Consider the following 14,750-nt stretch of genomic DNA (forward strand, 5'->3'; position numbering starts at 1 on the left):
AATACAAAGCTCCTTCTGATTGGAATAATCTACCTCTTTTTTTGAGATCTATTACCTCTTTTCATTGCTTCAGGACATCTTTGTTTTTCCATCTTAAAACGACCTGTTTATGTTTTAATTTTTGTGTCATTTTTTATTTCATTATTTATTTAATTATGTTTATTTGTATCACAAATAACCTGAAGATGAACTGCTTAAACTGCTTCAATTCATCTTTATGCTGATGTAACTGATGTCTTAGCTGGGTCTTTGTAACTAAGTTTCTTGTACAACAGCTGAGGTCTGTGGGTGTGGGTGGGGGAGGGCGAGCAAGATGTCTGTATTTGTGTATTTGTAGTGTATGTTATGTAATGCTGTTTTGTTTGTATGTGTTTTATAATTTTGTATCTTGTGTCTTTAGGACCCCCTCGAAAATGACATGTTACATCCCAAGGGGCTATCCTTTCAATACATTTAATTTTTATTATTATTTCCAAAAAATGCCTTGACACAATGCTTGACGCCACACCAAGCGTGTCTGTCTCTTGATCACCCCAACAATATATATATATATTATATATACACACACACACACACACACACAATATATGTAGGTATAATACGCTTTTGTTATGTGACAAAATGATAGCACCCCTGAGAGCCCATTGCTTTCAACAGAAACCTTTGGAGTCAATAGACTGATGCTAAGGGTATCTATATCTTTATGATCATGAAGTTAGTTTCTCAAATTGCTAGCTAAAATGTGTCTAGTCTTGTAATTTTATGTTTATTTATAAAGAAAACAGTGTTATATATTGATTACGCATTTAATTCTATGCATTCAATCTGGCAATTTTGACATCTACATAGTGACACACTGAGTTCTTGCACAAGCAACAGTATTTGATGACTTGGGAGTGTCTGCCATCAAATAGAAGCTGTTGTTATACATTATACAATGTTCACATGCATTTCAATAGAACTGATCGCAAGTGGCTTATGTACTAACCTCTGCATTGGCCCCTGTGGGCAAGGGTGAGAGTGCGGTCCTTGCATTTCGCCCTCTGGAGGTCACAGCTGGTATCATAACTGAGGCCGTCCGAACCACACACAGGCTTGCCACGAGTCTTGGAGCAAACGATGGCACAGTGACTCTCTATGTCCCCTATAAGCCACTGCACACAAATGTACATACATGAATGATGTATTTTACTTACTAATATGGCATTTTTTTTCTCTGAAAACAAAATAACTAGATATTATTTACTTGTTTTTAGAATTGTTGTATAAAAGCAATAGTTTTGCAGCATCATGCCTATGGCCGAATCAGTCTTGCTGATATTCAGAACAACAGCACTTTTGCCCATGTGATTCTGCTTAATTTAAAATCTGCCCCTACACAAAGGTTGGCCACTTTACATGTCAATCAAACAAGTCTTCCTGTCTAAGTGGGAGGATCTTGGCCAGAACAAGCCACAATATGGTCCAGAATTTATGCCATCAGTCAAAAGTCTGGCTATGTGAGACAAATAAGCCACAAAGCAATGAAGACACTGACTAGACCTATAATGACTACGTAATAAATTAAACAGAGCTGCAGAGCTTTAAAACAGCTCAATGAGTTTCACAGGTTTTGGTGGCCGGAAAATCGATTTGCTTCCGTTGGTGCAATTGCCATTCCAATGAATGATTTTGTCTAAAAATAGCTGAGGTCAAATTTCATACAGCCATACTGGAGATATATTAAGTGGTATCACAACAAAGACAGCAGAACTAATTAAAAGGAAAGAAAAGAGAGGATAACCTATTCATGTCAGACAGACTTGTATAGAAATGCAAGTCCATATGTTAATATATTTGCTTAAAACCAGCACGAAAAGCCATTAACAGCACATTTTAGGCCTACTTTGTTAATGTTAAGTATTTCCTAGTGAAATAGGTAGATAAAAAAAATTTAATTGATTTCATCCATTAAAAATGATTGGCTCGGAAGAAAAAACAACTGCATCTTATTGACGAACCACCTGAAATCCCACCCAAAATTGAAAATTATCTCATCATTTACTCACCCTCATGCCATCCCAGATGTGTATGACTTTATTTCTTCTGCAGAACACAAATTAAGATTTTTTGAAAAAATATCTCAGCTCTTACAATGCAAGTGAATGATGACCAAAACTTTGAAGCTCCAAAATGTACATAAAGGCAGCATAAAAGTAATCCATAAGACTCCAGCAATTTAATCCCTGTCTTCTGAAGCGATCTAGTCATTTTCGCATGAGAATATATACCAAAATATACTGTAACTCCTTTTTCACTGTTCATCTTGCCATTGCAGTCGCTAAGCACAATCTTGATTTCAAGCTCGATTACACTTCCTAGTGCTTGATGCATGCACAGAGTGCTTGATGGCTTGATATCATCACCAAGGAGACTGCTGATGTCAAGATTTATAGAGAAAAGAGCTATATTTTGGTTTGTCTTCATTCACAATCGACTCAGAAGACATGGATTACTTTATGCTGCATTTATGTGCTTTTTTGAGCTTCAAAGTTTTGGTCACCATTCACTGGCATTGTATGGATTACAGGGCCAAAATAGGCCTATTTGTGTTCTGCAGAAGAAAGAAAGTCTCAAATCTAGTATGGCATGGGGGTGAGTAAATGATGAGAGAATCTTAATTTTTGGGTGAACTATTCCTTTATGAAATTATTGTTCTTTTCAGGGCAAACACACATCCTTTCTATGTAAATTAGACTTATTATGGATTGGGCTTTTTTCACAAAAATCTTGCCTGTTGTTATTACCCATGTAAATTGCCCTAAGTAGCCGAAGCTGGAAGTGTTGTTGAATATACAGGCATGTACGAGCTTCAGTTTCCAGGTAATATTTCCAAAGCGAGTAAAGCAAGTTGTTTTAAATGTTGTAATACAGTCGATAGGAATGCATTTTCCTGTTATCACTTGACCAACCAACCCTAAACCTATCTGTCCTCAGAATCACACTTGTCATTGATTACGTGAATGTGGTTACTTCCTGGTTTCCGTGGGACCAGAAACCATGTTTTTAAGGCTTCTGACACAACGTTGCACCACAGGCAAAGCACATTTGAATTGGTGCATAGATGTATGATAGGAGATGGCACTTGTCAGTAACTTGGCAGAATAGGGTTGATGTCAGAGTACCAGAACATTCGGTATAGCAACATGTTGAGTTGCTGTGTGATCATATTGTACAGTCCCAGTAAATTTTGCTATATTGCAGTATGCTACATCATTCCCAATCTAATACTCAGAGTCCGAACTGACCTGCAAGATCAGGAATTGCTCTGTACAAATTGCGTTCAAAGCCATTTTATTTGTGATTGTGCCATTATCTGATTTGCATAAGTCCTTTAGTGAGTATTTTTTCTTTGGAATAGCATGCACTGATAAGACCAGGAATGTGTTTTAAAAAAGTGAAAGGGTCAGTTTGATTCCATGTAGCCTTTAAGAAAATTAAAGCTTATATACCAGCCAAAAGACAACAATTTTTATTTTCTTCTTCTACCCCACATTGGAATTATATTCCAAATACTGTACATTTTCTGGAATCGTATTCACTGTTATAATGTCACTGACATACTGTGTATCATGCTCAATTTCCAAGATTTCAATCGGGAAAATTTTGAGAAGTGAGAGTCTCTAGAGAGAAAGAGAAGCCAGTTAAATGTTTCACAGGGGTCAGCGTAGAAGTATACTGGCAATCCAGTTTAGCACACTGCTGGCTTGCAGTGGTCTGACAAAGCAGTGGTCTCACTGCACAGCAGGTACACACAACTGGAAAATCTCTGCTGGAAACAAGGTAGCTTAAGCCAGAAACTCAGGGCTTATTTTCCATTTAATCCTGGCCAACCTGAATGAACAGAGCTGACCATTCCTCAACTCGCACACTCACTCTCTTTCTCTTTCTCTCTCTCTCTCTCACATGCACACGCATACACCAAATAAAAGATTGAGACTCAAGACTGAATCTCTTGAGTTAAGCGATTAAGCTACTGGTCAGATGGAACCAAGTGATGTCACTAATACAGTAGACAGGGTCTGACTCAGTCTTAATGTCTGATGACAGACCAGCTGAGACTTTTTCCTCTGAGAGTAATGACATGGCCATAGGCTACTTCTTAAATAATCTGGCTCATTTTAAGTGTAATAACTATAGTGTATGAATTACTTGAGGTCTGTTTGAATCAGTCTGAACTACAATCAATACAACTTTGAAACAAGTAAACTAATTGATGCTTCAGTTAGATTTTACAAAGGTTCATGTTCAAAGTTGATGTCCTGCCAATGATATGTGTAAATGCTAGTACTTTAAAAAGTGTAAAGTAGAACACACGCACGCACGCACGCGCACAAGCGCAGCCAAATGTTTGGAATAATGTACATATTTTGCCCTTATGGAAAGAAATTGGTACTTTTATTCACCAAAGTGACATTCAGCTGATCACAAAGTATAGTCAGGACATTAATAAAATGAAAAATTACTATTACTATTTGAAAATTGTTTTCAGAACTTCTTAAACTACTTCAAAGATTTCTCATCAAAAGAAACCTTCACGTGCAGCAATGACAGCTTTGCAGATCCTTGTCATTCTAGCTATCAGTTTGTCCAGATACTCAGGAAACATTTCACCCCATGCTTCCTGTAGCACTTGCCATAGATGTGGCTGTCTTGTCGGGCACTTCTCACGCACCTTACAGTCTAGCTGATCCCACAAAAGCTCAATGGGCTAAAGATCCATAACACTTTTTTCCAATTATCTGTTGTCCAATGTCTGTGTTTCTTTGCCCACTCTAACCTTTTCTTTTTGTTTCAAAAGTGGATTTTTCTTTGCAATTCTTCGCATAAGGCCTGCACCCCTGAGTCTTCTCTTTACTGATGTACATGAAACTGGTGTTGAGTGGGTAGAATTCAATGAAGCTGTCAGCTGAGGACAACTAGAGACTCTGATGTACTTATCCTCTTGTTTAGTTGTATCTGGGCCATCCACATCTCTTTCTGTCCTTGTTAGAGCCAGTTGTCCTTTATCTTTGAAGACTGTAGTGTGCACCTTTGTATGAAATCTTCACTGCATTGTATAGCCTTCATTCCTCAAAACAATATTTAACTGACGAGTTTCAAGAGAAAGCGGTTTCTTTTTTGCTATTTTATTATACATGCCGGTCTATTGCATACTGTGGCAAATCAAAAACAAACTCAAAGACAATGTTAAGCTTCATTTAACGAACCAAATAGCTTTCAGCTGTGTTTGATATAATGGCAAGTGATTTTCTAGTACCAAATTAGCAATTTAGCATGATAACTCAAGGATCAGGTGTTGGAGTGATGGCTGCTGGAAATGGGGCCTGTCTAGACTTGATCAAAAATGACTTCAAATAGTGATGGTGCTGTTTTTTATATCAGTAATGTCCTGACTATACTTTGTGATCAGTTGAATGCCACTTTGGTGAATTAAAGTACCAATTTCCTTCCGAAACAGCAAAATCTGTATATTATTCCAAACTTTTGGCCACCAGTGTATGTATATATACAGTTGTGCTCAAAAGTTTGCATACTCTGGCAGAAATTGTGAAATTTTGGCATTGATTTTGAAAATATGACTATATGACTGGTCTTTTATTTAAGGATAGTGATCATATGAAGCCATTTATTATAACATAGTTATAAATAGTCAGTGAGTTTGTTAGCTCTCACATAGATGCAATGAGCAGGCTGAGCCATGGGGAGCAGAAAAGAACTGTCAAAAGACCTGCGTAACAAGGTAATGGAACTTTATAAAGATGGAAAAGGATATAAAAAGATATCCAAAGCCTTGAAAATGCCAGTCAGAACTGTTCAATCATTTATTAAGAAGTAGAAAATTCTGGGATCTCTTAATACCAAGCCAAGGTCAGGTAGACCAAGGAAGATTTCAGCCGCAACTGCCAGCAGAATTGTTCAGGATACAAAGAAAAACCCACAAGTAACCTCAGGAGAAATACAGGCTGCTCTGGAAAAAGACAGTGTGGTTGTTTCAAGGAGCACAATACGATGACACTTGAACAAAAATGAGCTGCATGGTCAAGCTGCCAATGCTACATAAAAGCCCGGTTACAATATGCCCGACAACAACTTGACATGCCTCACAGCTTCTGGCACACTGTAATTTGGAGTGACAAGACCAAAATAGAGGTTTATGGTCACAACCATAAGCGCTATGTTTGGAGAGGGGTCAACAAGGCCTATAGTGAAAAGAATACCATCCCCACTGTGAAGCATGGTGGTGGCTCACTGATGTTTTGGGGGTGCCTGAGCTCTAATTGATGGCAAGATGAATGCAGCATGTTATCAGAAAATACTGGCAGACAATTTGCATTCTTCTGCACGAAAGCTGCGCATGGGACGCTCTTGGACTTTCCAGAACGACAATGACCCTAAGCACAAGGCCAAGTTGACCCTCCAGTGGTTACAGCAGAAAAAGGTGAAGGTTCTGGAGTGGCCATCGCAGTCTCCTGACCTTAATATCATCAAGCCACTCTGGGGAGATCTCAAACTTGCGGTTCATGCAAGACGACCAAAGACTTTGCATGACCTGGAGGCATTTTGCCAAGACGAATGGGCAGCTATACCACCTGCAAGAATTTGGGGCCTCATAGACAACTATTACAAAAGACTGCACACTGTCATTGATGCTAAAGGGGGCAATACACAGTATTAACAACTAAGGGTATGCAGACTTTTGAACAGGGGTCATTTCATTTTTTTCTTTGTTGCCATGTTTTGTTTTATGATTGTGCCATTCTGTTATAACCTACAGTTGAATATGAATCCCATAAGAAATAAAAGAAATGTGTTTTATATATATATATATATATATATATATATATATATATATAACTCAGCAAAAAAAGAAACGTCCCTTTTTCAGGACACTGTATTTTAAAGATAACTTTGTAAAAATCCAAATAACTATACAGATCTTTATTGTAAAGGGTTTAAACAATGTTTTCTATGCTTGTTCAATGAACCATAAACAATTAATGAACATGCACCTGTGGAACAGTCGTTAAGACACTAACAGCTTACAGACAGTAGGCAATTAAGGTCACAGTTATAAAAACTTAGGACACTAAAGAGACCTTTCTACTGACTCTGAAAAACACCAAAAGAAAGATGCCCAGGGTCCCTACTCATCTGTGTCAACGTGACTTAGGCATGTTGCATGGAGGCATGAGGACTGCAGATGTGGCCAGGGCAATAAATTGCAATGTCCATACTATGAGAAGCCTAAGACAGCGCTACAGGGAGACAGGAAGGACAGCTGATCGTCCTCGCAGTGGCAGACCACATGTAACAACACCGGCACATGATTGGTACATCCGAGTATCACACCTGCGGGACAGGTACAGGATGGCAACAACAACTGCCCGAGTTACACCAGGAATGCACAATCACTCCATCAGTACTCAGACTGTCCGCAATAGGCTGAGAGAGGCTGGACTGAGGGCTTGTAGGCCTGTTGTAAGGCAGGTCCTTACCAGACATCACCGGCAACAATGTCACCTATGGGCACAAACCCACCTTTGCTGGACCAGACAGAACTGGCAAAAGGTGCTCTTCACTGATGAGTCACAGTTTTGTCTCACCAGGAGTGATGGTCGGACTCGCGTTTATCGTTGAAGGAATGAGCGTTACACCGAGGCTTGTACTCTGTAGCGGGATCGATTTGGAGGTGGAGGATCCGTCATGGTCTGGGGCGGTGTGTCACAACATCATCCGACTGAGCTTGTTGTCATTGCAGGCAATCTCAACGCTGTGCGTTACAGGGAAGACATCCTCCTCTCTCATCTGGTACCCTTCCTGCAGGCTCATACTGACATGACCCTCCAGCATGATAATGCCACCAGCCATACTGCTCGTTCTGTGCGTGATTTTCTGCAAGGCAGGAATGTCAGCGTTCTGTCATGGCCAGCGAAGAGCCCAGATCTCAATCCCATTGAGCACATCTGGGACCTCTTGGATCGGAGGGTGAAGGCTGGGGCCATTCCCCCCAGAAATTCCAGGAACTTGCAGTACCTTGGTGGAAGAATGGGGTAACATCTCACAGCAAGACCTGGCAAATCTGGTGTAGTCCTTGAGGAGGAGATGCACTGAAGTACACAGACTGTTACTTTTTATTTTGACCCCCCCACCCCACACACACACTTTGTTCAGGGACACATTATTCCATTTCTGTTAGTCACATGTCTGTGAAACTTGCTCAGTTTATGTCTTAATTGTTGAATCTTTTTTGTTCATACAAATATTTACACATGTTAAGTCTGCAGAAAATAAAAGAAGTTGAAAGTGAGAGGATGTTACTTTTTTTGCCGAGTTATATATTTGATATGTATTTTTGTATAAACTTTTAAACCACTGAATAAACCTCCAAAGACCTCAGCGAGTGACTGTACCTTCCCATCAAATCACATGAAATTGTCTTGTTTATTGCTCACAATACTGTCACTAATAAACTAAGTTAAATATTGAATAAGAGTGTTGAAAAAAACAAAACAAAACTATTCAGTGGTCATGAAATGCATTTCCCTCTGTGTCCTACAACTCTTGTTATATTAGACTGATCTCACAGTGTATTCTAAAACAGTAGGATGACTTTTCATGAGCTAATCGGAGTTCGGTTTTGCATACTACGATACTACTATTACTATTTCTCCATAGACAGATATGGCGAGTAGCATGGGTAGTATGCAATTCCGAACTCAGCCTTGATCTATGTTTACTGAAATTCAAAGCACTGCTGTGGCCGTAGCAGGAAATGTTTTTGAATGTATTTCCGGGTGAAATGTCCACATAGGGGCGCCAAAACAGAGTTGTAAAGTCAGTTGTTTTTAGTTGTAAATGATATAATACATGTAGCAGGCGGGTTGAAAATAATCACCACAGGATACAAAAATATCTTTTGGGGTTTTATTCTGACGGCTGTTTATTAAAAAGGGAAAACAGTGGTCGATGTGGCCGTATTATATAAAAAGGAAAAAAGGAGTAAAACAAATTACAAAACATTTAATACAAAAATGAAATATCATTCAGCGGAATACTGTAGAGGCCAGTGTCCTCTAATGTGCACCAAAACGTGGTCAAACTCCACACATGCAATCCATATGCATCCCAAAGTATTATCAAATGATGAACAAAACTGGGAGCTATCTTGCACAATGTATCTTCTCACGTCTCTAACACAAGAGAGTGCCAGAAAGCAGGTGTTGCAAAACTCTGGTTTTTAAAGGGGCCACTTCCAATTTATGACTAGATTTCAAATACATTAAATTTATCCACTTGGCTACAATCTCCCCTGCTAAAGTCATTGTCCCCGATGACTTAACCCTCAGGGGTCAACAGACGTGCTGGCGCATCCTGCTATATGATATAAATATGATAAGTAATATGATATAAAAATAATATGAATGTTTAGATTATATTTTAACTAGTGTTTATGCTGCCTCATTATCATCAATGAATCTTGTGCTTGCAAATATCTGTTTGGGTGTAAATGTGTAAAATGTGCTGTAAATATGCCCATATTAGAAAATCAGCATATTAGAATGATTTCTGAAGGATCATGTGATACTGAAAACTACAGTAATGATGCTGAAAATTCAGCTTTGATCACAGGAATAAATTGCATTTTACAATATATATTCAAATAGAAAAAGTTATTTTAAATTGTAAAAATATTTCACAATATCACTGTTTTTGCTGTATTTTGGATCAAATAAGTGCAGCCCTGGTGAGCAGAAGAGACTTCTTTTAAAAACATTTTTAAAAAATCTTACAGATCTAAAACTTTTAAACGGTAGTGTAGGTCTAAAGTTTTTAAGTAAAGTCTTTATGTAAAGAAAATGTATAGTCAGATTACTTATTTTTACTTAAACTTGATTTTGTGAATAAGCTACAAACAATACATTCAATCATTAAGTCTCCTCAAATTCATTCTCTCTCAGGGGAGGGGTCTTTGTCTCCTCAGGTGTGAATCACATCAGTATTCATGATCCTCCATGCCTCCTTGCATATGGCCTTTCTAACACTAAAAGTGTCTTACAAAAGTTAAATGACTATATTGTTTAGTATGAATGAGTGATCAGGATTGTTTTCACATCATTTTTGTAGCAAAAACTCTAGGCTACAAGATCCAATTCTCAAAAGTCTTGTGAACAAATGTTTTAGTATGTGTTATATGGCCTTGTTTCAGTGACTCAAAAACTGCGCATAAACGTTATTTTCTCAAAAATACAAAAATGTACATATATGTTGTTCACATATTATTGTAGCCCAGTTTGTGCTGAATACAGTGTTATCAGACTTTAGCCATTAATATATTTTTAAGAAATTGAAAAAAAAGCACAAATGTCAAGGCATGTCAAAACTTCTCCAGGGCCCAAAACACCCTCAGACCCCAGAGGGTTAATAAATATTTTTTCACTTCTTTAACAGCTTTTCTTAAAGAACACACTACCCAGGCTACACCTTAGAGAAGGCTTTTTCATATCTTTTCATATGCCAGTGTCAGGCTCAACTCTCTCTGAACCAGACATTCTAGGAGCTCTGTCATTGCTAGACTCAACTCTCTCTGGTACCGAACCTTGTTGTTCAGTGTTCCGTGAAATAAGTAAAGGTTCACCTGTATTGAATTCATTGGCTGACAAAGGGTTTTCAGTTTTCATATTCTCTGTCTCTTGCAGACTAGCATATGTGACCTCTTCTAACACAACACAATCAGGATCAGAATGCACAACTTCAACCTGCTCAGAAACAGATTCTCCCCTCGACTGTGGTGTTGTGGGAGAATGAGTTTCAGTCACCTCTGGCTCAGGAACAGAGTTAGCACAAGGGCACAAGTCAACTCTATGGACTCTCTCTATAGAACCACCCTCAAGAAGCTCTATGGTATGTGTGGTATCCTACACATCTATGACCCAGTATAGAGTAGGACCCCATGAATCCTGTATTGTGTTCCTACCCAAAGGTCTGTATCACTGCGCAATAGACCTTGTCATTCAAAGGGGCAAGTCTCTCAGCAGCCTTGTGTTCAGTGTATTCCCTGCCTTTTTCATAAGCTTCTTTCAATCTGTCTTGGTGAATCACTAATCAGTCATGTTTTCTGTCCACAGTTTGCTCTTGACCTAACAGTGCATCAACTGGAAAATGCAGGTTGACAGCAAGTAATGTGGTGAGTATCCAGTGGTTGAATCTGGTGTAACATTATAGGCATAAACCAACTCTGGAAGGTGTTCTGGCCAACGCTTTTTCTTTTCAGGGAGAAGTGTATGTAATAGATCATGGAGCATTCTACTGAAGCACTCGCACTGAGCATTACACTGAGGCCAATAGGGTGTGTTGCAGGTTTTCTTTACAGCATACATTTTACACAGCTCAGCAATCACATCGCTTTCAACATTTCTGCCCTGATCAGAATGCAAACTTTCAGGCACACCATACTTCATGAACCTTTCTTTAAGAAGGATCTTGGCAGTGGTATCTGCCCTCTGATCCTTGGTTGGAAATGCCTGTGTGAACTTTGTGAAAACAGTTACAATTAACACATTCTCACAGCCAGAGGCAGGTTCAAGCACAGCAAAGTCTAAACCAGAAATGGCTTCATAGGGGGATGTATCCTTGGCTGTGGCATCTTGGTTAAGATGCACCTTTGAAACTTTTTGATCCACTGCTCCACATCATTATACATGCCAATCCAGAAGCATCACTGCATCAAAAGATTTAGTGTGCGCTCAATGCCCTGATGTCCCATACTGTCATGAACAATTTCAAGGACCTGTTCTTTAAGACATGAGGGTAAGAGCAGCTGTTGGCATTCAACACACTGTTGAATGTTCACAATGTGTTAAAGCAAGCCATCCAGCTCTCTAACACACTTCCACTGCTTTATCAGTGACAGTACAGACTTTGATAGACCAGATCTCTCATGAGTGGTGAGCTTTTATTTATGTTCCCAAAAGGTTCTGAAAGAACTGAGAGTGGGATCTTTCAATTGAGAATCCTTCAGCTCAGCTGTTGTATAACCCGGCAGAGTAGGCATACTTCCTTGAGGGTTACTTCCTTAATCTACTCCACACTCTAAGTCACGAATCTCTCTAACTCTACAGCACTTTTCACCAGCCAACACTAAGTCAGGTTCTAAGGCTGTTCCTTTGTTTATGATATTGCATATGGAAATACAGTCATCAAATTCTGCATCCTCAGGAGTTGCAGGCTCCCCTGCCGATGGCTGCCTAGAGAGGGCATCGGCAGCTCCATTATGCTGTCCTGGGTGGTATTTCACCTCAAAATTAAAGGACGGCTAATTGAGTGATCCATATTTTCTCAATTGCACCGAGCTTGGCCATTTTTAGATGACACAGAGGGTTGTTGTCTGTTATAACCACAAACTTGGAACAAAGCAGATAACCATATCATTTTTCAGAGATAGCCCACTTCAGGGCCAGTAGCTCAATTTTCATGCTACTGTCATTCCTTTCTGCTTTACAAAGTCTCCTACTGGCATAAGCTATGACTCTCCTACACTCACCCTGCTGCTGGTATAAGACAGCACCCAAGGAAGACTGAAATCTGCATACCCTAACACAGGAGCAGAAGTAAGCTTCTCCTTCAGCAGCTCAAATGCTGTTTGGACTCTGATGACCACAAAGCACTAAACTCTCTCTTTGTGGTGTCAAACTGCTTGATATAGAGGTTCACTAAATCATGAAGGGGGTCTGCAATTCTAGAAAAACCCTCAATTAGTAGTAACTACAGAACCATAAGAACGAGCATAATTCCTTAACTGTACTGGGAATTTGCCATTGCTTGACCGCTTCAACTTTACCTGGATCAGTACCAATACCTCGAGCTGAGATCTGATGACTTAAAGTTACTTCTTGCTGCAAGAAATTACACTTTTCAGGATTAACTTTGAGACCTGTTTATTTTAGTCTGTTAAAGACTGCTTCCAGTCTCTGTAAGTGCTCAAGGAAAGTGGGCGAGTACACTAGTATGTCATCAAGGTACACTAGCATGATCTGAAAAATTAGATCACCTATGGAAGCTTGCATAAGACGTTGAAACTTTGAAGGTCCATTGCAAATCCCAAAGGGCATCTGAGAATCTCAAAGATCCCAAATGGAGTTGTAAATGCAGTCTTATGCCTCGTGTACAGCAACCTGATGATATCCACTTACTAAATCAATGGAAGAAAATAACTTTGCCTAGGATAGATGAAAGCTTTGATGCACTAGGAGCAGCAGAGGAAACATGTCTCACATGGTCTTTAGTTCAGCTGCCTGTAATCAACACAAAGCCTGAGACTGCCATCAGTTTTCCTAACTAGCACAATAGGTGAAGCATAAGCACTAGTACTTTCTTTGATCACTCCTTTCTTAAGGAGTTTGGTGATATGTTCTCTGACTTCCCTATACTGAATGGGTGGGATACGCCTATAAGGCTGGGCCACCAGTACATCATCCACCATGTGAATCTCATGTAGCGCTTTGTCTATAAAACTGAGGTCTTCATCCTCGAGAGCAAAAACATCAGACTACTTCATCAACAAATCACTCAGCTCTTCAGGAGTACCACCAATGTGTAGCTTGCTGAGAAACTCTTTGGACCTGTCCTCCAATAACTCTTTTGGGTTTACACCGGCCTCTTCAATATCAGCCAAAATTCTCTGAAGTCTCACCTCACCTTCACACTCAAGACGGAGTACTAAGTCTAGTTCTGGCCTGTAACCAGATATCTTCTGGGGAGAGATTCAAAACCTGTACAGGAAACAACAGTTTCTCTGAAGACACAAGAGAGGGAACAACAATCAGACCGCCAGGTAAGGGTGTGTTCACTGGTTCTAACAGGAGGTCACATTAACTATAATATAACATATTCTTTGCTCCCTTGACCTTTACCAATGTAACTGATGAAGCAAGTATGTGTACCATGTCTTTTCTAGCTACTCGGACTAACCCTAGACTGCTGGCACTCTGCATCTGCTGAAATGCCTCCTTCCATTCATACTGCAACTCTCCACCTAGGGTAGTATCAAACTCTGCATGAACCAGTTGTCTACATTGTCAATGTCACTTTATTTATAAAGCACAACAAAAACAACAGCTGTTGACAAATGTGCCGTTCATAGTAAAATAAAAGTTAAAACTCAATAAAAAAATAAAAAAACCACAGCATACACCTATAGGGCATTGAAAGAACGGCAGAAAAAAACACTGCCTCACTGATTAAAAGCTATCACAAACAGATAGGTTTTAAGTGATATAGTCGAGGCAATTCTAATACTCACAGGAAGACTGTTCCAGAGTTTTGGAGCTGCTACTGAAAAGGCTCGGTCCCCTCTAAGTTTTAATCTGGTCCTTGGCAACACTAAAAGTCTCTGATCTGAGGATCTCCAAGATCTCCCTGAGCAATGTTCTGACAAGAGATCTGTGAGATAGGATGGTGCCAGACCATTGAGAGATTTGAAGACCAATAGAACTTTAAATTAATTCTATAGCATACCGGCAGCCAGTGTAGTGATATTAACATAGGTGTGATATATTCGTATTTCATAACTCGTTATGAGTCTGGCTTCTGCATTTTGCACCATTTGGAGCCTAGAAAGGGAAGCCTGACTAATACTTGTGTAAAGTGAGTTACAATGATCGAGCCTAGATGTGATAAAAGCATGGATAGCCCTCTCAAAGTTCTTAAAA

General features: G+C 39.4%; 1 protein-coding gene across 8 annotated transcripts in view; it reads right to left on the bottom strand.

Annotated features, from left to right (window-relative positions):
- The window catches only part of LOC127411226 (SPARC-related modular calcium-binding protein 1-like), a 147,404-nt gene that overhangs the window by 100,950 nt on the left and 31,704 nt on the right, over window positions 1-14,750 (bottom strand). For all 8 annotated transcript variants that reach the window (XM_051646634.1, XM_051646633.1, XM_051646641.1 and 5 more), the window contains exon 2: window positions 989-1,154. In XM_051646634.1, the coding sequence (XP_051502594.1) occupies window positions 989-1,154 (166 nt within the window). The remainder of the gene's footprint in view (window positions 1-988; window positions 1,155-14,750) is intronic.

The sequence above is a fragment of the Myxocyprinus asiaticus genome, chromosome 20, assembly GCF_019703515.2.
Source record: "Myxocyprinus asiaticus isolate MX2 ecotype Aquarium Trade chromosome 20, UBuf_Myxa_2, whole genome shotgun sequence".
Lineage (NCBI taxonomy): Eukaryota > Metazoa > Chordata > Actinopteri > Cypriniformes > Catostomidae > Myxocyprinus > Myxocyprinus asiaticus.